Source organism: Myotis myotis, unplaced genomic scaffold (assembly GCF_014108235.1).
Source record: "Myotis myotis isolate mMyoMyo1 unplaced genomic scaffold, mMyoMyo1.p scaffold_m19_p_48, whole genome shotgun sequence".
NCBI lineage: Eukaryota > Metazoa > Chordata > Mammalia > Chiroptera > Vespertilionidae > Myotis > Myotis myotis.
This window is the reverse complement of record NW_023416355.1, coordinates 361,911-383,953: the sequence shown is the minus strand read 5'-3', so window position 1 is coordinate 383,953 and position 22,043 is coordinate 361,911. Positions and strand designations below refer to the sequence as shown.

The 22,043-nt window shown below is 67.0% G+C and overlaps 2 protein-coding genes across 5 annotated transcripts in view; both read right to left on the bottom strand.

Annotated features, from left to right (window-relative positions):
• Positions 1-6: 6 nt before the first annotated feature.
• TMEM52 (transmembrane protein 52) lies at positions 7-2,574 on the bottom strand. Its single transcript, XM_036307441.1, has 6 exons — positions 2,483-2,574; positions 1,890-1,998; positions 1,763-1,806; positions 1,635-1,676; positions 685-860; positions 7-591 (listed from the first exon to the last, which is right to left on the bottom strand). The coding sequence occupies exons 1-6, from the start codon at positions 2,572-2,574 to the stop codon at positions 413-415; spliced, it is 642 nt and encodes a 213-aa protein (XP_036163334.1). The 3' UTR covers positions 7-412.
• A 1,377-nt stretch (positions 2,575-3,951) lies between these two features.
• The window catches only part of CFAP74 (cilia and flagella associated protein 74), a 35,602-nt gene continuing 17,510 nt past the window's right edge, over positions 3,952-22,043 (bottom strand). The window contains exons 17-39 of one of the 4 annotated variants that reach the window (XM_036307612.1): positions 19,989-20,153; positions 18,565-18,679; positions 17,438-17,505; positions 17,033-17,155; positions 15,511-15,632; positions 14,959-15,087; positions 14,049-14,136; positions 13,418-13,591; positions 12,536-12,669; positions 10,777-11,053; positions 9,593-9,688; positions 8,803-8,948; positions 8,128-8,262; positions 7,844-7,953; positions 6,642-6,697; positions 6,348-6,467; positions 5,793-5,948; positions 5,498-5,627; positions 5,224-5,378; positions 4,976-5,108; positions 4,755-4,885; positions 4,464-4,598; positions 3,952-4,352 (exon numbers count right to left, since the gene is read on the bottom strand). In XM_036307612.1, the coding sequence (XP_036163505.1) occupies positions 4,251-4,352; positions 4,464-4,598; positions 4,755-4,885; positions 4,976-5,108; positions 5,224-5,378; positions 5,498-5,627; positions 5,793-5,948; positions 6,348-6,467; positions 6,642-6,697; positions 7,844-7,953; positions 8,128-8,262; positions 8,803-8,948; positions 9,593-9,688; positions 10,777-11,053; positions 12,536-12,669; positions 13,418-13,591; positions 14,049-14,136; positions 14,959-15,087; positions 15,511-15,632; positions 17,033-17,155; positions 17,438-17,505; positions 18,565-18,679; positions 19,989-20,153 (3,000 nt within the window). In that variant the 3' untranslated portion in view covers positions 3,952-4,250. Of the gene's footprint in view, positions 4,353-4,463; positions 4,599-4,754; positions 5,109-5,223; positions 5,379-5,497; positions 5,628-5,792; positions 5,949-6,347; positions 6,468-6,641; positions 6,698-7,843; positions 7,954-8,127; positions 8,263-8,802; positions 8,949-9,592; positions 9,689-10,776; positions 11,054-12,535; positions 12,670-13,417; positions 13,592-14,048; positions 14,137-14,958; positions 15,088-15,510; positions 15,633-17,032; positions 17,156-17,437; positions 17,506-18,564; positions 18,680-19,988; positions 20,154-22,043 lie in introns of all 4 variants that reach the window. The other 3 variants (XM_036307610.1, XM_036307611.1, XM_036307614.1) reach the window with 3 other exon arrangements.

Genomic DNA, 22,043 nt, shown 5'->3' with positions numbered 1-22,043 from the left:
GGCCACTCAGATACAAACTTTATTCTCCAAAACGCTGTGGAGGCTCAGAACTGTGGGACTTCCTCTGGGCAGAGGGCCTGCTGGGCCTGGGCCAGGGGCTGGGGCTGGATGTAGCAACATGTGTGTGTGTGTGTGTGTGTGTGTGTGTGTGTCTGCCTGGCGTTGCATAGCAACGAGGCCAGGGCTGCAGCAATGTGCTGGACGTCTGGCCTTCCCGGGGGAAGGATGGGGAGGGTGGCTGGGGGTCTCCTGGGAGCACAGTGTGGCTGGTGGCATCGGGAGACCTTCCCCACCCCCTTGGAGAGACACCAGGGTGACAGCTGGGGGGGGGGGGGGGCGGTGGCTGGGCTTGAAGGCTCAGCTCCCCGCTCTTCGGGGGTCCCCGGGCTGAGGCCCCGGGGAGGGGGCGAGGCTACGGAGGAGGTGGCTCTTCCTGTCCGGGTTTGGCCATCCTGACAGCCTCGTCGTAGGAGGGAGGCAGCTCCAGGGTGTAGATGGGGCTGTAGGCGGGAGGGGTCATGGCGTCCAGGTCCAGCTCCGGGAAGGGCAGGGGCAGCCGCATGCCCAGCGGGTACTGCACGGAGCTGTAGGCTACGGGGAACCAGAGTGCGTCTGTGGGCTGGGGCTGGCCCTCGCCCGCCCACCCCCAGCAGGCAGGGGCCCTGGGGAGGTGTGGGCACTCACAGGTCACAGTGCTGTGCGCGGGGCTGTCGCTGTCCCCAGGGAAGAGCGTCAGGTCGCAGGGCTGAGGAGCCGTGGGCAGGGGCTGGGCGTGGGCCCGCTTGCGGAGGCAGCAGAAGCGCACGCAGCTGGCCGCGACCCCACACAGCAGCAGCAGCAGGACGGCGAGCAGGACGAGCCTGGGCAGGGGAGCGAGACCCTGCCGCTGGACGCACCTGCGCAGGCACCTGCTTCCCGATGGCCCACCACGTGAGGCAGGAAAGTGGACGGGGAAAGGAGACCAGAGCCCGGCCAGGGTGGCTCAGGGGTTGGGCATCAACCTATGAACCAGGAGGTCAGGGGTCCGATTTCCGGGTCGCAGGCTCGATCCCCAGTGTGGGGCGTGCAGGAGGCAGCCCATCCATGATGCTCATCATTAATGTTTCTCTCTCCCTCTCCCTTCCTCTCATAAATAAAGACATTTTAAAAGCATTAAAAAATCTATATCATTAAAAACACACAGACAGACAGACAGACTCTCTCTCCAGGCCGGACACCTCCTCCTGGCGACAGCAGGGCTGCGTCCAGCGCTGGCCTGGCTGCCTCCAGGCTCCACAAGTGGCCTTGGGCTCACTCCCAGGACACGCTGTCCTGGGCCGCCTGCACGATCCAGTGCCCAGGCCGGCGACCATGTTCCAGGGGCCTTCCCAGGAGGGGAGGCAGGCAGTGGGCCGGGCGAGCCGGCGGAGCTGAGTGTCCCGGACGCTGGGCGGGGCCGGGGCAGGACCCCAGGGAGAGCGACCCGGGCGCTGGGGGCCGGAGGCTGCTCAGCCTTCAGGGCTGCGGAGGCCCCGCGTCTGACCGCCGGCGCCGGGCGGGGACAGCGCCGGCGACTGCCCTGCGCCGGAGCCGGGACCTGGCGCGCTTGGCCCGGGGAGACCGTCGGGCCGGCGGCGCGCCCGGCCTCCACTTACCCCACGTGCCACAGGCTGCTCCAGCGGGCGGGGGGCGGGCACCTGCGGGACGGGCACCTGCGGTCAGCGCGCCGCCCAGCCTCCCCCACGGGGGCCGGGCCGCTGCCCCGCGCCGCCCCTGCACTTACTGGTCCGAGGGGTCGCAGCTGCCGGCCGAGGAGCCCGGCGTCACCTGCGGGGACAGGGGTGAGCTGGGCTCGGCGCGGCGCGCAGACCCGCCCGCGGAGCCCAGCCCCGCGCAGCCCAGCGACCCACCTGCGGCAGCGGCAGGAGCGGCAGCAGCAGCCGCAGGAGCCCGCGGGCGGCCGGCGCCCCGGCGAGCATACTGGGCGCGGACGCGGAGCGCAGGCTGGGCCGCCCGCCGCTATATGAGGCCCCGCCCCGCGCAGGCCCCGCCCCGACGTGTGGCCCCGCCCCCCGCCCCACCCAGGGCCCCGTGACCACGCCCCGACTCCAGCCCTAAGGACCGCCCTCGGCGAGTTGATGCGCTCGCCCCCCGACCGTCTGGCATCCTGTGATCTCAGGGTTTGGGGGTGGTCTCGGGGTTTGGGGGCCGGTCTCAAGATTTGGGGGCCGGTCTCAGGGTTTGGGGATGGTCTCGGGGTTTGGGGGTGGTCTCAGGGTTTGGGGGTGGCCTCAGGATTTGGGGGCCGGTCGCAGGGTTTGGGGGTGGTCTCGGGGTTTGGGGGTGGTCTCGGGGTTTGGGGGTGGTCTCGGGGTTTGGAGGTGGTCTCAGGATTTGAGGGCCGGTCTCAGGGTTTGGGGGTGGTCTCGCTCTCGGCTCAGGTGCGGAGCCCTCAGCCTGCCCTGCCGTTGGGCTGGGGAGTTGCAGCCAGTGGGGGTGGCACCCAGGACAAAGGAGGCCACCCACAGCGCCCTGCAGGCGCATGAGGCTGGCCTGGGGTAGGCCCTGCTGTGGGCGACCGCCCTCCAGGGGCATTTTGCCTGAAAGCCATGCTCAGTCTGGGCCTGGAGTGCCCGCTATCCAGTCAGCTGGGAAGGCTGGGTCATCCCTTCCAGGAGGTCCCCCTAGTTCTCACCCTGCCCACCAAGTGAGGCCCCTTAGGCTCACTGTGCCCCTTGCTCCCCCATCTGGTGACCAGGCGCAGGTGGCAGCAAGTGCGGAGCAGCTTCCTGCCTGCCCATCACTGCACTCAGTACACCCCCTTGGGCAGGGCCTCGTCCGGCTCCCTCCTGCCAGGATCTGCCAGGCACTACCCCTCGATCTCGATCTCCGACCTCTGCCGAACCCCAGCTGTAATGCAGCCCCCAGGGCCCCTCCCGCCAGGCTGCCCCTCGCCCTCCTCCCTCCTGCCGCACTGCCTTCCAGGCCCATGGGGCTCAGGCAGGGCCTTGGCACTGAGTTCCAGGGCCCCAGCAGGAGGGCCACACCAGGCTTCAGGAGAGCGGCCTGCCCCTCTTGCGGGCGCCCTAGGAGGCAGCAGGAATCCACCTGCAGGGCGAACCTCCTGGGGCCGGGCTGGGCCTGCAGGACCCCCCTCGCGCCCCCCCTTCCCCTCTGTCCGCTGGCTGAGGAGGCAGCTTGGGCTCCAGCTGGTCAGCCCCGTGCGGGTAGGAAGAAACCTGGTTCTGCCCACTGGACAGGAGTCCTGCAAAGTGTTGCTCTAGGGCCACTGTCTCTAGCTTGGGTGAGGGAGGTGGCAGGCCTCCAGGCCTAAGGACACCAAGGACCGGGCGAGGACGTGGCTCCAGCCTGGCGCCCTGAGCCTCTGCCAGGAAAGGCTGCAGTGCCCTCCTGGTGCCCGGCACGGTGCTGGGCTGCAGGCACCATCTGGAGCTCCCAGGTACCTCTCCTGGGCCAGGGTTGGGGGGCGGCTTCCACTTTGAACGGGCCAGTGGTTCCCGGAGGCTGAGTCTGGACTCAGTTCAGAAAAGAGAACCCAACTCATGCGCTGGCACCCCCGGGCCCTGGCTGGGTGTCCCCCACATTAGCTCCCTCCTTGCTTGGGGTCATCTGGGATCCAGGATCTGGTGAGGAGCAGAGGAGGCTAAGCTAAGTCCCCCCAACCCCCCTCCCGGGGCTTTGGAGTCTCCTCCCCTTCCTGCTCCCCCTGGGCCTCTCTGGGTCCTGGCCAGTCTGACCTCCTGCCCAGCCCTGCCGGCCGGTTGTCCCCTAAGGGCTCCAGGCACCACCTTCCAGGAGGCCCCCCTGAGGCCCCTGGGAGCCGGGGGACCTCAGGACTTGTGGGCTGCCCTGTCTGTGGTGGTGGGCGGGGCTGCCTCCCCAGGGCTGTCCCCCTGCCCCACGCTGTGCTCATGTGCGCGCTGTCGCCCCCCCCCACACCTGCACACAGGGTCACATGGAAGGTTTATTGACAGACCTGCCTCCCACGGGGCAGGTGTGAGCGGGCTGGGGGCTGAGGGCTCAGGCTGGAGCAGGCTGTGCCAGGATTGGCCCAGCTGCTGGTTCCGAGTGGGCTGCAGGGAGCCGCACTGTGGGGCTGGGTGGCCAGAACGTGGGGTCACACAGAGGGCTGCCCAGCAGGGGGTGCCAGCTCCCAGGCCTGTGGGTGGTCTGGTCTGGACCACAGACCGGGAGGGCCACGAGGGTGGGCAGGAGGGTCTAGGGGGCTCCGCGGAGAGAGCCCTGTGGCTTCAGGGACCGGCCAGCACCTGGGCCACAAAGAAGACCTTGTAGGTCTCCTTCACGTCGCCCCTGAGCTGCAGCAGGGCGGACGCCATGAGGGGGTGGTCGGGCTGGAATGAGAGGGGGAAGGGACAGCAGCCTGCGGACGGCTGCCCCGCCCGCCTCACCGCCCAGGCCCACCCTGCAGCCCCTCCCTGGGCTCCCCGGTCGGAAGCACCTACATCGAAGTCGGCGGGCGGCGCCCAGGAGATGCTGAGGGTCCGGGTCTGGCCGCGCTCCACGGAGCCCTTGGCCGGCTCGATGGAGAAGCCCTTGTGCTGCAGGGCCGCCAGGCTGTCCAGGCTGAACTCCACCGTCTGCGGGCAACGGGGCTGCTGGCGCCGGCAGGCAGGGCTCCTTCGAGGGCGCCCAGCTCCACCCGCCCGCCCAGCCTGGCCCGCAGGCGCCCTCCCACCCGTGCAGGGCGAGGTCACAAGGGCTGGGCTGCCCAGCCCGGGTCCTGGGGGGGTCACCTTCTTGGCGGACAGCTGGGTGGTCCGGATGCAGCCCACCTGCAGCTCGCGGGTGGCAGGGGGGGCCGGCGTGTCCGTGTCCAGCTGCACGTAGTCCAGGGTCACCAGGATGGGCCTCAGCTCTTCAGGTTCTGGGATGGAGGAGCCGGTTGGGGGCCGAGGGGGAGCCCTCCTCCGCGGAGCAGGCCCCCCGGCGGGCGGAGGGGCCCTCGGAGGCTCACCCTCCCGGCGCTCCGAGCTGGCGGCGGGGATCGTCGTCAGCGACTCCACGGGCACGTCCAGGGGGTCTCCGCCCTCCACGAACATCATGTGCTCGCGGGCCGCGCCGCGCAGCAGGAAGTCATGGGAGACTTTCTGGGACAGAGCACAGCGGCCGCCTCGCGCGGGGGCTCTCCACCGGACACCCCCCGCCCCCCAGTGGGGCCGCGCGGGGGCCGGAGGCCGGAGCGAGGACGGGCCAGGCGCGCACCTTGTCGAAGAGCAGGACCTGCAGCCGGTCCGAGAAGTACAGGCTCTCGTGGTCGGGGCTGAAGGTCACGGTGAAGTCCTGCGAGGCGCCCGGGTCCATGACGCCCGACACCGGGACCACGCTGAACACGCTCTGCCCGCTGTGGTTCTGGGTGCCTGCGGGGGGGCGGGGGGGGGAGGTGGTGGTGGTGGTGGAGGGCGTGGCCGTCGCACGCCCCGCCCCCGCCCCCACACGCCCCGCCCCCCCGGGCCCCACCGTGGCCCCGGCAGCTCACCCACGACCTCGGTCCTCTTGGCGCGCGCGGTGAGGAACCGCGGCAGCTGCTGCAGCTCCTCGTGGCGGGAGCCGGAGAGGCTGGCCAGCCGCACGGAGAACTTGATGGGCAGCGAGGAGTTGTTCTGCAGCTGCGGGGCCCCAGGGCGGCCTGTGAGCTGCCCCCCACCTCCCCCCCCCCCCGCACCCCCTAGTGCCCCAGGGGGCCGCCTGGCAGAGGCACCGACGTGGGAGGACCGAGCGGGCGGAGGCCAGAGGCTACGGGCATGGAGGTGGGGCCAGGGCGGGGCGGGCACCTTGAAGGTGGAGGAGACGGACTCCCTGGCGATCACGTAGCCCATGTTCAGGACGTCCCCTGCGATGGAGCACGTGATCATGGAGGCCACGCCGGTGCCCAGGAGGGTCAGGGTGAGGGTGCCCCTCTTGGTGATGATGTCCAGCGTCTCCTGGGCCTGCGGACACCGGGCCCCTCAGCGCGGGGCGGACACCCGGCCCCTCAGCTCAGAGCGGACACCCGGCCCCTCAGCTCAGAGCGGACACCCGGCCCCTCAGCTCAGAGCGGACACCCGGCCCCTCAGCTCAGAGCGGACACCCGGCCCCTCAGCTCAGAGCGGACACCGGGCCCCTCAGTGCAGGGTGGACACCGGGCCCCAGGGTGCTCACAGGGCTCCATTGTGGAGGCGGGCGACCTGTGCAGGAGCCGAGGCTGCTCTGACCGCCCTGGTCGCTGCCGGGGAAAGCGGGGCCAAGGGACTGGCTGGCCCTGGAGCCCAGTGGGCAGCTGCAGGCCTGGGCACAGAGTGGGCGGCGCAATGGGGTGTGGGAGTGGGCGGGGGGCGGCCAGGACTCACCAGGCTGCTCTCATGGGGGGAGAAGGACAGCACCAGGTCCTGGGTGTCCCCTGCAGGCAGCTTGCTGATGGGGTTCAGCAGGTGGAAGGGGCCATTGGGGTTCAGTACAGAGAAGTCCACCTGAGGGCCCAGAGTCAAGGGGGGGCCAGAGGCCAGGTGCAGCCCCCCTCCCACCCCCAGGCCCCTCTCTCCTACCCCCACAGGCCCCCCTCCCACCCCCCGAAGCCCCCCCTCCCACCCCCACAGGCCCCCCTCCCACCCCCGCAGGCCCGCGCTGAGCGCGGACAAGGATACGGCCAGGTCCTCGGAGGAGATGTTCTGGATGTTCACCTTCTTGATGCTCCGGTGACCTGGAACGGGGCCAGGTGGTTCCTGGGGGCCTGGGTTCCTGGGGGCCAGGTGTTTCCTGGAGGCCTGGGTTCCTGGGGGCCAGGGTTCCTGGGGGCCAGGTGGTTCCTGGGGGCCTGGGTTCCTGGGGGCCAGGTGGTTCCTGGGGGGCTAGGTTCCTGGGGGCCAGGTAGTTCCTGGGGGCTAGGTGGCTCCTGGGGGCCTTGCCGGGAGCCGGTCCATCCTTGCTGTTTCAAGGGACCTGGCATATATGGCATACTGTTCTTAATATGTTTGCTCACCTTCTTGGCACTATGTGTTTTAACCAAGGCCACCTCTCTGAGAAAGGTTGTTTCCCCAGGTAGGGATTTTCCCCTGAAGTTAGGGAGGGAATAAAACCCCTTAACTAAGTGCCAGGCGGGTAATTAATCACTTTAATTATGAACAATCATGCTTAAGCTACCTAATCTTTACTCCCTGGAATGGAGATAAGAAACGCCCTAACCTTTGGAATAGAGATTGATAGGATTGGAATCAACTGGTATAAATACAGATGTAACAAGACAACAGGACACAGAACCTAGACACAGAAACTAGACAGAACCTAGCGAGAGGACATGGCAAAAGATCCTGGACAGAACCTGGCTACAGAACTTGGTTGGAGAACCTAGACAGAACCTGGCTGAAGAACCTGGCTACAGAATCTGGCGACCGAACTTGGCTGGAGAACCTACAGAACCTGGATAGAACATGGCAAGAGAACCTGACTAGAACCTGGTGACTGAACCTGGCTAGAGAACCTGGACAGAACCTGGCTGGAGAACCTAGCAAGGGAACATGGACACAGAACCTGGCTGGAGAACCTAACCAGAACTTCGCTGGAGATCCAGACCAGAACCTGGCTGAAGAACCTGGAGAACCTGGCTGGAGAACCTAGCAAGAGAACATGGACACAGAACCTGGCTGGAGAACCTAACCAGAACTTCGCTGGAGATCCAGACCAGAACTTGGCTGGAGATCCTGGCTAGAGATCCTGGCTAGGCTGCTGATCAACTGAACGCTGTCTCCGTGTCATTCCTTCTTCTCCGACTCCATCCACACCTTCGGGGACCCCAGCAGGGCCTGGGTTCCTGGTGGGGGGGGGAGGGCTGGGCCCAATGAGGACTCACCTACAGCCACGTCACCGAAGTTGGAGATGGTGTGCCCTTTGTCAGACGTCACGATGATGGACGGGGCCACTGCCGGGCACCACAGCTCCAGGAACAGGGTGTTGTGGGGGCTGGGCAGGCAGGCAGGGCGTCTGAAGGCCCTGTGCCCAGGCCCCCAGTCCGACCCCAGCCCTGGCCCCACCCCCTGGCCCTGGCCCTGGTCCACCGGACCTGGGCCTGGGTCGGAGCAGAAGAGGGAGAGTGACCTTTGACCGGCCACCCCCGCCCAGGCCAGCGCCCCGCACCTGAAGCTCAGGGGCTCCGTCCCCTTCCTGTCTTGGATGTCGCCACTGGCAACGACACAGGGGACCACGATCTTGTCAAACCTCCCCTGGAACGTCCTGGCCAGGGTGGCCCGGGCCACCTGGTACTCCTCGGAGCTGGAACAAGGCCAGCCAGTGGCACCTGCGCCCGTGCCCACCTGGCCCCCACCCCCTCCCTCCCCAGATGGTCCACACAGCGCCTGCTCTTCAGGGCCCGGGCCCCGTGGGGGCCACACGGGCTGTGCCGGTCGTCAGACCAGCTGACCTCTCACCTTCCCTGATCCCTGTGGGGCCGCCCCTGACCCCAAGTCCTGCTCAGGAGCCTGGCCAGAGAGCAGGTTCCTGGAGCCGGAGGCAAAGGCCCAGGCCGGCAGGCGAGCCAGGGCCCGCTGGGCTCTCTGGGGCTCACTCTGGACCCGGGTAGGCGGGTGGGGGGGGGTTGCTGAGCTGGGATGTGGGGGCCGTGGAGGGAGACTGTTCACAGGGACCAGCTCTGGGGCCTGGGCAGCCCACACCCAGGGAGGGAGCGCCTGGGGCCGAGGCAGGGCCTGGATGCAGCCGGGACTTCCAGGGTAGGGGTCTGTGGGGAGGCTGGGGCAGCGCGGGGTCCCCTCGCAGGGGCCTGGAGGGAAGGGGGGGGCCTGCGCTCATGCCCACCTGATCTTGATCTCCTGCTGCTTCTGCGGCGGGGGGGCGGCGCGGGAGGCGGAGGCCCGGGAGGGGCGCTCCCGGCTGTGCATCCGCAGTAGGGACATGGACACCCGCCTCCGGTCCCTCCGGGGCGTGACCGCCTCCTTGTGGGACTGTGAGGCAAAAGGCCGGCTGAGGGGCTGCCCCACCCTCGGGCGGCCAGGGCTGGAGCAGGGCTGGGGTGGGGGTGGGGGGCATGGCTGTGCAGAGGACGCGCCCACACCCCGAGTGGCTCCCTCAGGAAGACGGGGCAGGGGCTGGAGCCACAAGGACAAGTGAGTGTCCGGAGGAGCCGACCTCCCTGTGCCCAGGCGACGAGGCACCAGGAGGGCAGAGCACTGGGCAGTGCACACAGTCCTCCAGGCCTCGGCCGGCCCTCCTGCCCCTGCAGGTCTGGGCGGCCTGGCCCTGCCCGTGCCCTGGGGGCGTCCCCTCTCTCAGGGTCACGCTCAGACGGTCCGCGCCCCTCGCCGGGTCAGAGGCTGCCTGTGGGCCCTGCTCCTCTGCTGTGTCCAGTCCTCCCTCTGGTCAGACTCAGGGAGGGGAGGCCCCCCTGCTCCGAAGCCACCTCTGGGGTCCGCCCTCAGGGGGTGCTCTCCAGGGAGGAGGGAGGGGTCGCCCAAGGAGAAGTGGTAGCCCCTGGAAACAGCAAACATCTGCCCACGCTCCTGGCCTGGGGCCTGGCCAAGGGCCTCGAGGGAAGGGGTGGTCCTTGTAGAGCCTGCGCCCCACGCCCGCCTCTCAGAGCCCCGCGCACTTTGACCTCCCCGTCTTTAGCCTGGGCACGGATGGCTTGCTGGCGGATCAGTTCGTTGGACAGCACGGGCCGGAAGGTCACCTGGACCAGGCATTTCTGGGGGGAGAGGGTCGAGGGCAGAGCCGGCCCTGAGGGCACCCTGCCCGTCCCAGCACCCACTGCCCGCCTTGCACCCGCTGTCCCCCGCTCCCTGGCTCCCCTCCAAGGTCCTGCGTGTGACTCTCCTTGGGATTTCAGTGCAGCACGCCCCTTCCGGGAAGGCCTCCCTGACCACTCCCTCCTGGAAGGCAGGGTGGGCTGCTGGGCATGATCCCCAAGCCCACTCTGCCCATGTGGGTCGGGGTCCGTGAAGGCAGCCCGGTGGGCCAGGACCCGGCCCACCTCCCACGACATGAATGAGGAAGGAAACTTTGTTCTCAGCCTCTGAGATGCGGGGGTGAGTTCCTGCACCCTGACCTGCCCACGACCAGCACAGCCGGCTTTCCACAGCTCAGTGGGCTCCCTGGGCCGCACAGCAAAGGTGCGCGACGCGTGTCAGGCAGGAGTGTGACGTGTGGGGGATGAGAGAGAGAGGGAGAGAGGGGGAGGCAGGGGAGAGAGGAAGAGACAGGGGAGAGAGGGGGAGGCAGGGGAGAGAGGGGGAGACAGGGAGGGAAGGGAAAGGGAGAGGGGGATGGAGAGGGGGACGGAGAGGGGCCCCCGTAATAACCCTTTGCAGGCCGTTCCGTAAGCAGTATGTGCAGTTAACGCAATGCCTTTTACATAACCCTACTTACTGGAACCCGGGGGTTCCCGCCACCCCCCCCCCCGCCCCCGTGCCCCTCACACAGTCCTCTCCACAGTCCCCCTCGCTCTCTGAGGTCCTGGGGGCGGGCTCTCTGCTTTACTGGGAAAAGCGGAGTCCGGGAACCCCGGACCAACCCAGTGGACAGACAGACACCTGTGCTCCTGGTGACCAGGCCTCTGTGCCCCCCTGGCTGCACTGCCCGAGCCCAGCCCAGTGCCTGGGGGACAGCGTGGTGCCCCTGCCCGGCAGGGCTGGCCTCTCCCTGGCTGAGCTCGCTGGCCACAGAGGCCCCTGACCGGCCTGGGTTGCAGGAGGGGCAGAGTGGACCCCATGCCTGTTGCGTCAGGTGGGCTGAGCCAGGCTGTGGTGCCAGCCCCCCCCGCAGGCCCACACCCACCTTTCCTGGCAACACCGTCCCCACTGAGGGCGAGATGGTGATGGGTGAGTCGGGGGGCAGCAGGAACTGGAAGGACGTGGGCCCCACGGGGCAGGCGTCCTCGGAGCCGATGCGGGGCACGGAGTGCGTCAGTGAGTTCATGCTCACGTGGGCGTTGATCACGTGGAGGGCGGCCACCGACATGTCGTACAGGGCGGTGGCTGCAAACTTGACCTGGTAGTGGGACAGCTGCAGGGGTGGGTGGACGCCCACAGCCCGGCACGTCATCTTGAAGCACCTGCAAGCGGCCGGGGGGACGGGTCAGCTGGGCACCTGCTGCGGTGGGTCCCTCTGCGGCCTGGCCAGGCGGCTCTGGGTGCGGGTGGGTGTGGGTGGCTGCGCGGGCCCCTCTGCGGCCTGGCCAGGCGGCTCTGGGTGCGGGTGGCTCGGCGGGTCCCTCTGCGGCCTGGCCAGGCGGCTCTGGGTGCGGGTGGCTAGGCGGGTCCCTCTGCGGCCTGGCCAGGGCTCTGGGTGCGGGTGGCTCGGCACCGGGCGCCCAGGACGACAGTGTCACAGGCTTGGCTCACGAACCCGCCGTTGACTGCAATGCACTTCGAAGCTGCTGTGCGGCCCTGTGCTCCCCCCCCCCCCCCCGGCTCACACACGGAGAGGCAGCATCTGCGCCTCCCTCAGCGATGGACTCGCTGGTTGGTTCTCGTCTGTGCCCTGACCAGGGATTGACCACCCCCCGCCCCCCCCGGCGTTTCGGGAAGAAGCTCTAACCAGCCGGGCTACGTGGCAGGGCTCTGGGCACAGCTTAGTGGACAGTTAACATGTTAGTCACAAGGCCGAACGGCTGCTAAGGAGCAATTGCTGGCTTATTTGGTGAAACGTTCACTGACATTAGAGAAAATAAGACAGAACTGCTCCTCGGGTATCAGCCCCGGGACCCGACGGCACAGCAAGCGACCTGCCCCCGGCGTCGCAGAGGAACGGACACGGTTCACCTGGGAGCTCCGTCCGCACTTGCTCTGCGCGGGGCCCGCAGCGGCTGCTCCACCCGACTGCAGGCACTGGACGCCGTGCGGGGCGATGCTGCTGCCTGTCACCCTCGCGCTGACGGCCGTGCCACGCACGGAGACACTGCCCGTGGACTCTGATGCCCACGCTCCACCGCCCGCGGCTCGTATTCCGACGCAGGCAGCTGAGCGGCACAGCGACGGCGGAGCGCTGCGCGGACACGCTCTCCTCCAGGCAGGCGGCCGGGCTGCCGGCCCCGCTGGCCCAGGTCCCCGTGACGGGCGTGCGGCCTCGTTCCTCCCGCGGGACAGGGTGCTCCCCGGCGCCACTCACCCGTGAGCGCCTCTCTTCACGCGCCACGAGCTCACACGCAGCACGTCTCCCGCAGGGTTCGGGGTCATCTGCCTCTCACTCAGGTCCTCCGTCAGGCCCACATGTGTGTTCATGTGCACCCACACGGTCTCACACATGCACACCTCCACACGTGTCCACACATGCCCCAGCCACACGGAGCTCACACACGCCCACATACTCACACAAACTCACACATGCCCACCACACACATATACACACGTACACTCAGGCATATGCCCGCATGTGCACAGTCATGTGAACTCACATGTGGCTACACTCACATGCATCAGGCACACCACGCACACACGTCCACACATGCACACCCACACTTACCCTCAAAGGCCCCAGGCTCTGTGCCAGGTCTGAGGAGCCCACAGCCAGCCCCTCACAACCCCCCCCCACTCACCGGTTGATCTCCGACTTGCAGACGAGCTCGAAGTTGTACTCCTTGGCCTTTGTGGGCTGGAAGATGAGGTCGAGCTCCACGGTCTCGAGGGGCAGGATCGTCCCGAAGCCGTCGTTGGGCTGGATGTCCACAAACTGCACAGGAACCACGGGCACCAGGGAGAACACACAGCGTCTGCGGGCGCGTCACGGGGACTGCGGCACACGGGCTGGTGCGGCAGTGACGTGCACGCAGATGCCCGTGTTAGTGTGTGAGCATGGCTGTGTGCATGTGAGCGCATGTGTCTCTGTGCACATGTGAGTGTCTGCATGTGTGTCCGCAGGCCTGTGAGTATATGCATGCCTGTGCATGCGTCTGCATGCATGTGAGCACATGTTGTGCGTGTGTATTTGAGCATTGAGCACATGCTTGTGAGCATGTATGTGAGTGTTGCATGTGAGCACGTTTGTGAGTGTGCATGTGAGGGTCTGCATGTGAGCACATGCTGTGAGTGTGCATGTGAGTGTCTGTGTGCATGTGAGCACATGTGTGTAGTGTGATGGATGGTGAGGTCTACAGAGGGGCAGCTCCAGGAGAGGACGGGCAGCCAGGGAGAGGCCTCGTCTGGCAGGAAGGGAGGCAGAGGATCTGGAGTCTGTGGGGGCAGCGGCCAGAGAAGGAGAGCGAGGGGGGATGGAGAAAGGCAGGGTGAGGCAGCTACGGGCAGGGGGACGGAGAGAGGGACGAGCAGAGAGAGCTGGGCAGAAGAGTGGGGAGGGAGGCGTGGAGGGCAGGGAGGGGGAGGCGGCTTGGACTCTGGGTCAGCAGTCACCTGACTTGTGCCCAGAGCTTCCTGATTCAGTCCCTGCCCCCACGCCCGCCCGCCCTGCCCACGTGACGTACCTTGGGGACCCCGACGAACCCAAACTCCTGGGGCAGGAGGGAGAGGTTGCAGACGCTGACCGGGGTCCTGACGGCCTCGTAGATGGTGCAGTAGCCGAAGTCCACCTCCAAGGGGCTGAGCTCCAGGTCCGAGGTGGTGACGGTGGCGTGGACGGTGAACTCGATGGGCTTGACCTGACGGACAAAGGGCCAGCACATGCCAGTCACGGGCCACCAGGAGTCTCTCTGCGGCCGCGGGGCCCTCACGGACACGGCTCGCCCTTCAGAGAATCCCCTCTTCTGCCACCCAACCTGCAAGGACGTGGATGCTGCTGTAACAGAGGTGCCAATGGGAGACGCGGGAGTGAACACATGTGTGCGTGTCCTGAGGATGCGCATGCCCGCGCACTGTGGTCTGGTGTGAGGTCAGTGGTGGGTGGTGAGTGTGAGCAGGTGTGTGAGTGTGTGGCACATGGGGTCTGGGTGCTGGGACCACCCGCAGCCTGGGGAGCTCCCAGCCCCGCTGACCCACACTCCCCACCTGCCTCTCCCCGGCAGGGGCCGCCTTGTGAGGCCTGGCGACTGGAAACCTGCCGGGGCGCAACTCCCAGAGCAGCCCCTGCTTCCCAAACACCAGGGAGGCCCCCCAGACCTGGTCAGCCACGCGGATGGTCAGCGGGGCCTCCAGAATCCGGCTCTCCCGGTCGAAGTACTTGCCTGCGTCCTCCGGGAGCGTGTGTCTGCGAGAGACGGCGCCGCTCGCATGTGCTTCTCTCGTTTATATTTTGGGAAACGCCAGTGAAACTGACCTGAGAGGTGCACACACGTGTGTGTGTGTGTGTGTGTGTGTGTGTGTGTGTGATTGATGTCAGAGAGGGAGGGAGAGGGAGAGAGAATCATCAATTGGCTGCCGCCTGCACACCCCCCAAACCCGGGCCTGTGTCCCGACTGGGAATCGAACCCAGGACCCTTCAGTCCGCAGGCTGATTTATTTTTTATTTAAATATTTCTATATATATATGTATTTTTAATCTGGTGGTGCTTTTAATTCCTGCAATTAGCCCTGGCTGGTAGCTCAGCTGGTTAGAGCATCATCCCCATACGCCAGGGTGCAGGTTTTTTTTTTTTTTTAATATATTTTATTGACTCTTTACAGAGAGGAAGGGAGAGAGATAGAGAGTTAGAAACATCGATGAGAGAGAAACATCGATCAGCTGCCTCCTGCACATCTCCCACTGGGGATGTGCTCGCAACCCAGGCACATGCCCTTGACCGGAATCGAACCTGGGACCCTTCAGTCCGCAGGCCGACGCTCTATCCACTGAGCCAAACCGGCTTTGGCCAGGGTGCAGATTTGGGCCCGGTCGGGCATAGACAAGCAGCAGCCAGTGAACGCATCCATAAGGCGACAACAAACCGCTCTGCCCTGCCCTCTCCAGAGTAAAGTGAGTAAATCAGCAGGAACTACGGGAGGCGGGAAATACAGGGTGCGGAGCTACCCCGGCACCGCCTGCCGGTCTCCGCCTGGGACCCCACCCAGCCGGCCCGTGCCCGGCGCTCACCGCGGCAGGAACTTGAGCTGCACCGAGTAGGTCGACAGGGCCTGGATGTAGCCCGTCTCTGGCAGGAGCTCCATGTGGCCCCTGAGCTCCTTGCACACCTCGAACTTCAGACGCAGGGCCGCCTTCGACCTGCCGCAGGAGGGGGGCCGGGACCGTGTGGCTCAGTGCCCGCTGAGCCTGTCAGCTCTCACCACCCGCCCCAGGGCGCTCGGCACTCCCACGCCAAGCTGCGCCTTGACGTCACAGCCAGGGTCTCCCAGCCCTGCCTCTAAGGGCTCGCCTTCCCGCCCCGACGTCAGGTGAGAATTCTCCTGAATGAAAACACCACGAGGGCTTCCTGACGCCGTGCCCCCATCACGGCTGGTTCCTGGAGCCCCCGCTCCCCAGGGCCGCCCTCCCCGCTCACCCACAGGCCTCTCAGCTACAGGAAGGGGGGTCCCGCTGGGCGGGCCCTGTGACCTGGTCCTGGGAACCCTGGGCCCTGGAAGGGCTTCCAGGAGCCTCCTCATGCTTCTCGCCGCCCAGCCGGCCCGAGCCCAGACGCACGCTCACCGCGTGTGGACCTGGATGGTGTCCTGGTACAGCCGGTCGAACATGCATATCTTTAGGTCCACGATGGACTTGGGCACCCAGACCGGCACGTCCACCGCCACACCGATGGCTCGGAAGTGTAACTAGATGGGAAGAGAGAACTGAACACGGGGCTGCGGGCAGCGGGCGCCGACCGGCCGGCCGACGCGGGACAGGCTGCACGGGCCCTGCCTGGGGTCCAGGGCACTTCTCAGCGTGGAATTAAGAACATTCTCTACTATAAGGATTTGCAAACAGCCCGGCCGGGGGGCTCAGTGGTCGAGCGTCGGCCTAGGAACCAGGAGGTCGGGGTTCGATTCCCCGTCAGGGCACAGGCCCGGGCTGTGGGCTCCATCCCCAGTGTGGGGTGTGCAGGAGGCAGCCGATCAATGATCCTCTCTCATCATGGATGCTTCTCTCTCTTTCCCTCTCCCTTCCTCTCTGAAATCAATAAAAATATATTTTAAAAAAAGATTCAAAGCGGTGATCACAGGGTGGCTGTGCTGGGGGGACAGAGGGAGGCGGCGCCCCCGACGGCAGGCACGGCCCAGCTCGGCGCGGGAGGGAGTGGGCCTGAGACGCACAGCGCGTGGCCGTGAGCAAGGGCCCTCGCCCTGGACCAGCCGTGGGCAAACTATGGCCCGCGGATCCGGGCCAGATCCGGCCCGGTTCTATCGGCCCGCGGAGCCGAAAGAGCGGAGGGTTCTCTTGCTCTCCCCTCCGCTCCTTCACCAGCAGCGGTGTTAACATGTATTAGTTCACACAAACACTCCATCCATGCTTTTGCTCCGGCCCTCCGGTCCAGTTTAGGAACCCATTGTGGCCCTCGAGTCAGAAAGTTTGCCCACCCCTGGCCTGGACCAAATGTGCCAGGAGCCGTCTGCGCAGATGCGGGGGGAGGGGGGGAGGGGGGAGGCCCACACGGTAAGGGCGGGAGGGGCACGGGGAACGGGAGTAACCGGCCAACAGATCTGTTCATCATCTTCACAGTCAACCTCACCTCTGGTCACAAAGAAAACTTTAACAAATTAAAAAAAAAGAGAGGAGAGATTGCACAGTATATTATCTGAGCATACTTTCATAGTCGTAAAAAATAAACGATAAAAACTAATGAAAGAAAATTTAGTTGGAAATTAAGAAAGACATTTCTAGGGATTTAGAGCAAAGGCTGTATGCATGAACATGTGCACACGTGTGTGCAAGCATGCATGCATGCGTATGGAAACATGCACATGTGGACACATGCACGTGACTGTGTGCCCACAAACACATGGCCATATGTGTGTGGACACACATGCAGGTGGACGTACACCTGTGTAGGCATGTGTGTGCATGTGCTCATGGACATGTGTGGACATGTGTCACTGTTGGCTCTGGGTGCCAACTGTCCCTGCCACCACCAGCTGCCTGAGGGTGGGAGGCGTGCGCTGCCGCATGGCCGGGGGCAGGCGCACGGGGAGGCGTGTGTGCTGAGCTGTGCGCGGAACGGCTGCAGGACACTCACCGTCGGGCACTGCTGGTTCTTGAACGTGAACTGGAACCTGTTCTGGACGGTGCCGGGGGTGACCGGGGAGAAGACGATGGGCACTTTGATGGAGCTGAAGGGGCCGATATAGCCCTCTGTGATCTGCAGGAGGCGTGCGGGCCTCAGGCTTCCTGTTCCACGGAGCCGCCCAGGCCTCCCACGGCGTGTCCCTGAGGCCAGTGGTGGCAGCACCGGCGCCGGGGGTGTCTTCTTGCCACAAAGCCTGGCCCTTCACTGCTCTGCCCTGTCCTGCCCTTCCCTTCCCTGCCCTGCCCTGCCCTGCCCTGCTTTACTGGCCCAGCAGGCTCCCAGTGGCGGCTCTGGTCCGCGGAAGGGCCGCCTTCCCAGGGGGGCCAGCAGACCAGGAGGCGGGGCCTGGCTCACCTCTCCCAGCGTGATCTCCATCTGCTCCTCGGAGAAGATGTGCAGGACGGTGCTCACATCCTCTGATTCTGGAAGAGGAGGCGCCTCAGATGTGAGGACTGGCCCAGTGGGAGGGCAAAGCTGTGCCTACCCCGAGACACGGTCACCCCTACCCGCCTGCTGACGCCAGGGGGCCACGGGGAGCTGGTGTCTGGGTGAGATCCTGCCCTGCTCTGCACCACCTGCTGCTCTGAGCATGGGGGGCCCACCTTGGGAGCAGGAAGGGGGGCCCGCCTTGGGAGCAGGAAGGGGGGCCCACCTTGGGAGCAGGAAGGGGGCGGCTTTGCCCACAGCCCAGTGAGGGGGAGGTGGGCGCAGCAGCCTGAGAGGAGAGAGCACCCCAGCCAGCCTTTGGGGTTCACTTCCAGCAGGAGGAGGGGACAAGGATTCGAGGGGGTTTGTGTTAAGACAAGCGAACCAACCGCAGGATGTGTGCTGAGGAGCATGGCCGGCTGGGAGGGACGCTGGTGCAGGGGGGAGGGCGGGCTGCGGGCTGCGGCCAGGGGCAGGGGTGCCGCCCAGGGCCCAGGCGGGCAGCGGCTCCCCACCATCTCAGAGCCCCCCCCATGCCTGCTATTGTCTGGTGGCCTGGTGGAGGGGACTGCTGAGTCTGGAAGCACTGTGAAGGGAGGCGAGGAGGCCGCTGCCGTGTCCGCCTGCAGGGCCCCGTCCTTCCTCAGCGCAGGGCTGGCCCCGCCAACTGCCATGTGCCAGGTGCTCTCTGCACGGAGCCCAGGGCCCACGTGGCTGTGCCTCCAGCGACCCCAGCAGGAGCCTCGACCCCCCCCCCCCCGCCCCCCGTCTCCTCCTCCCCTTCGCCCCAGGCTGCGCACCCCTGGGCAGGAGGAGCCAGAGCTAAAGCCGGGACCTCCCGGAAGCCTGCTGCCCACTCTGTCCTCCCATCGCCAGATTCCTGTCTCCAAGGGCTAACCCTGCACCTTCCTCCAGGAGGCGCCACAGGGCTGCAGGGCGGCTCATCCCAGGGGGGCTGCAGCGCTGCCGGGGCCACCCCCCTGCCCCGCTCAGCTGGCTGCACCCTGGTCCTGCCCCCCCCCCCCCCCCCCCCCCCCGCACGTCCGCGCCCTCACCTGGGCTGCGCATCGTGTCCTGCTCCATCAGGGAGGGCTCGTTGCCTTCGGGCCGCTGCTCGATGGGGAGGACTTTTTCGTACAGGCCTCTCTCGTCGTAGGTGTAGAGGCTGTTCTACAAGAGAGCAGACCCTGTGCCGGCGCTTTGCACCGCCTCGCACTCACAGGGGAGCCCAGCCCGACCGGGGCGGGTGCTGCTGGCTCCTGCTCCGCCAGCACCACGCCCCTCCCGGCTCCTCCTGGACCTCACAGGCACTGGTGCCCGTCCTGGGGCCACTGTGTGCTCCTCCCCCTCCCCCTTCCTCCCAGCTCAGGCTGCCAGGCTCCTCTCCTGGCCCAGCCCCACCCCTGCCTCCCACCCGGAGCTCACTGCCCTGCCCTCTCTGCTGTGCGTGCAGAGAGCCAGGGTGCCTGCGTGCGGCTCCAGGGCCACAGGGAGATAGACAGAGAGGGCACCGCTTGGGGCAGCGGCTGCCAGGTAGGCAGGCACCCACTCGGAGAGCACAGAGCTGGCACCCAGGAGCACCCCAAGGGCGGGGCGTGTGCCCACCCAGCAAGCCCGGCCTTGTGCCCTCACCCACCATCCCGGGCCCCGCTTGGGCGGGGGTCACCCCCCCCCCCCGCGCCTCCCACCTCTGCCAGCAGCGTCCACATCGCTGCCTGGACATCCCTCCCCGCCCCCCTGGGGAGCCTTGGCGGAGACCCCTCCCCAGGCGGACAGAGCTGCAAAGGGGGCTCATGAAGCTGCCGCTTTTTGTGTTTTTGTGACTCCACACGAGGATATTTCTCCACTGATTTTTCACAAAGAGCGGAAGGGAGGGGGGGAGAAACATCGACGTCAAACACATCGATCGGTTGCTCCCACACGTGCCCAACCTGGGCCGGGGATCCCACCTGCAACCCGGGTCCGTGCCCTTGGCCGGGAATCGAACCCGTGACTGTCAGTGCCAGGGCAGCGCTCCTTGTAGAAAAGTGTAACTAACTCGGGGGAGTGTTTTAAAAAGGCAGCTCCCCTCCCCCAGCCACACCCTGCGCCCAGGGGCACCCTGGAGGCCCATCTGCACAGCCTTTGGGGCAGGGGAGGCCCCCACCGGGACTTAAGGGCACGTGGGAGGCTGGGCTCTGGAGCTCTTGGCCACCGCAGTGCTGCCACCTGCTCGAGCCCTTAATCCCACATCCATCACTCCTGCACGGAGGCGTCTCCTACTCAGAGCAGGACCCCGCCCCTGCAGCCCAGTGCCCAGCCTCTGGCATCCCTGCTGCTCTCCCTGGTGCCCTGGGGCCCCGCCCTGCAGCCCAGTGCCCAGCCTCCCTGCATCCCCGCTGCTCTCCCTGGTGCCCTGGGGCCTCGCCCTGCAGCCCAGTGCCCAGGCTCCCTGCATCCCCGCAGCTCTCCCTGGTGCCCTGGGCAGCGGGACACTCACCACTCTCACGGGCGACTGGTTCAGCTCCAGCTCGCAGGGCTCGGACTCCAGCTGGACCCGGAACCCGGTGCCCAGGGCCCCGATGTTGGACAGGGTGATGACCCGGGATGCGGTCTCACCCACCACGTAGCTGCCAAAGTTGATGAGCTCCTTGTCCAGGGACAGCTGCCAAGGGACGCCAGCGGGAGGGTGACGGGGCCAGGAAGGCAGCAGCCCGCACTGAACACACCTGTCCTCCACAGCCCCGGGGGAGCAGTCCTGGGGGAGCAGCCCTGGGGGAGCAGCCCTGGGGGAGCAGTCCTGTGGGGAGCAGTCCTGTGGGAGCAGCCCTGTGGGGAGCAGTCCTGTGGGAGCAGCCCTGTGGGGAGCAGCCCTGTGGGGAGCAGTCCTGTGGGGAGCAGTCCTGTGGGGAGCAGCCCTGTGGGGAGCAGTCCTGTGGGGAGCAGCCCTGTGGGGAGCAGTCCTGTGGGGAGCAGTCCTGTGGGGAGCAGCCCGGGGGGAGCAGCCCTGGGGGAGCAGCCCTGTGGGGAGCAGCCCTGTGGGGAGCAGTCCTGTGGGAGCAGCCCTGGGGGAGCAGTCCTGTGGGGAGCAGCCCTGTGGGAGCAGCCCTGTGGGGAGCAGCCCTGTGGGAGCAGCCCTGGGGGGAGCAGCCCTGTGGGAGCAGCCCTGTGGGGAGCAGGCCTGTGGGGAGCAGCCCTGTGGGGAGCAGCCCTGTGGAGGAGCAGTCCTATGGGGAGCAGCCCCGTGGGGAGCAGCCCTGGGGGGAGCAGCCCTGTGGGAGCAGCCCTGTGGGGAGCAGCCCTGTGGGGAGCAGTCCTGTGGAGGAGCAGTCCTATGGGGAGCAGCCCTGTGGGGAGCAGTCCTGTGGGAGCAGCCCTGGGGGAGCAGTCCTGTGGGGAGCAGCCCTGTGGGAGCAGCCCTGTGGGGAGCAGCCCTGTGGGAGCAGCCCTGGGGGGAGCAGCCCTGTGGGAGCAGCCCTGTGGGGAGCAGCCCTGTGGGGAGCAGTCCTGTGGGGAGCAGTCCTGTGGGGAGCAGCCCTGTGGGGAGCAGTCCTGTGGGGAGCAGCCCTGTGGGAGCAGCTCTGGGGGAGCAGTCCTGTGGGGAGCAGTCCTGTGGGGAGCAGCCCGGGGGGAGCAGTCCTGTGGGGAGCAGCCCTGTGGGGAGCAGCCCGGGGGGAGCAGCCCTGGGGGAGCAGCCCTGTGGGGAGCAGCCCTGTGGGGAGCAGTCCTGTGGGAGCAGCCCTGGGGGAGCAGTCCTGTGGGGAGCAGCCCTGTGGGGAGCAGTCCTGTGGGGAGCAGCCCGGGGGGAGCAGCCCTGGGGGAGCAGCCCTGTGGGAGCAGCCCTGTGGGGAGCAGCCCTGTGGGGAGCAGTCCTGTGGAGGAGCAGTCCTATGGGGAGCAGCCCTGTGGGGAGCAGCCCTGGGGGAGCAGCTCTGGGGGAGCAGTCCTGTGGGGAGCAGTCCTGTGGGGAGCAGTCCTGTGGGGAGCAGCCCGGGGGGAGCAGCCCTGGGGGAGCAGCCCTGTGGGGAGCAGCCCTGTGGGGAGCAGTCCTGTGGGAGCAGCCCTGGGGGAGCAGTCCTGTGGGGAGCAGCCCTGTGGGAGCAGCCCTGTGGGGAGCAGCCCTGTGGGGAGCAGCCCTGTGGGGAGCAGTCCTGTGGGAGCAGCCCTGTGGGGAGCAGCCCTGTGGGGAGCAGCCCTGGGGGGAGCAGCCCTGTGGGAGCAGCCCTGTGGGGAGCAGCCCTGTGGGGAGCAGTCCTGTGGAGGAGCAGTCCTATGGGGAGCAGCCCTGTGGGGAGCAGCCCTGGGGGAGCAGCTCTGGGGGAGCAGTCCTGTGGGGAGCAGCCCTGGGGGAGCAGCCCTGTGGGGAGCAGCCCGGGGGGAGCAGCCCTGTGGGGAGCAGTCCTGTGGGGAGCAGCCCGGGGGGAGCAGCCCTGGGGGGAGCAGCCCTGTGGGAGCAGCCCTGTGGGGAGCAGCCCTGTGGGGAGCAGTCCTGTGGAGGAGCAGTCCTATGGGGAGCAGCCCTGTGGGGAGCAGCCCTGGGGGGAGCAGCCCTGTG

What these genes read in the sequence shown, in the direction of transcription:
- TMEM52 (XM_036307441.1), bottom strand. Translation starts at nt 2,574, where the DNA reads ATGCCCCTGGAGGGCGGTCGCCCACAGCAGGGCCTACCCCAGGCCAGC. An exon ending in AGCTGCGACCCCTCGGACCA is followed by an intron (nt 1,677 to 1,762) that starts GTAAGTGCAGGG and finishes CCCGTCCCGCAG; the next exon opens with GTGCCCGCCCCCCGCCCGCT. An exon ending in CGCGCACAGCACTGTGACCT is followed by an intron (nt 592 to 684) that starts GTGAGTGCCCAC and finishes GGTTCCCCGTAG; the next exon opens with CCTACAGCTCCGTGCAGTAC.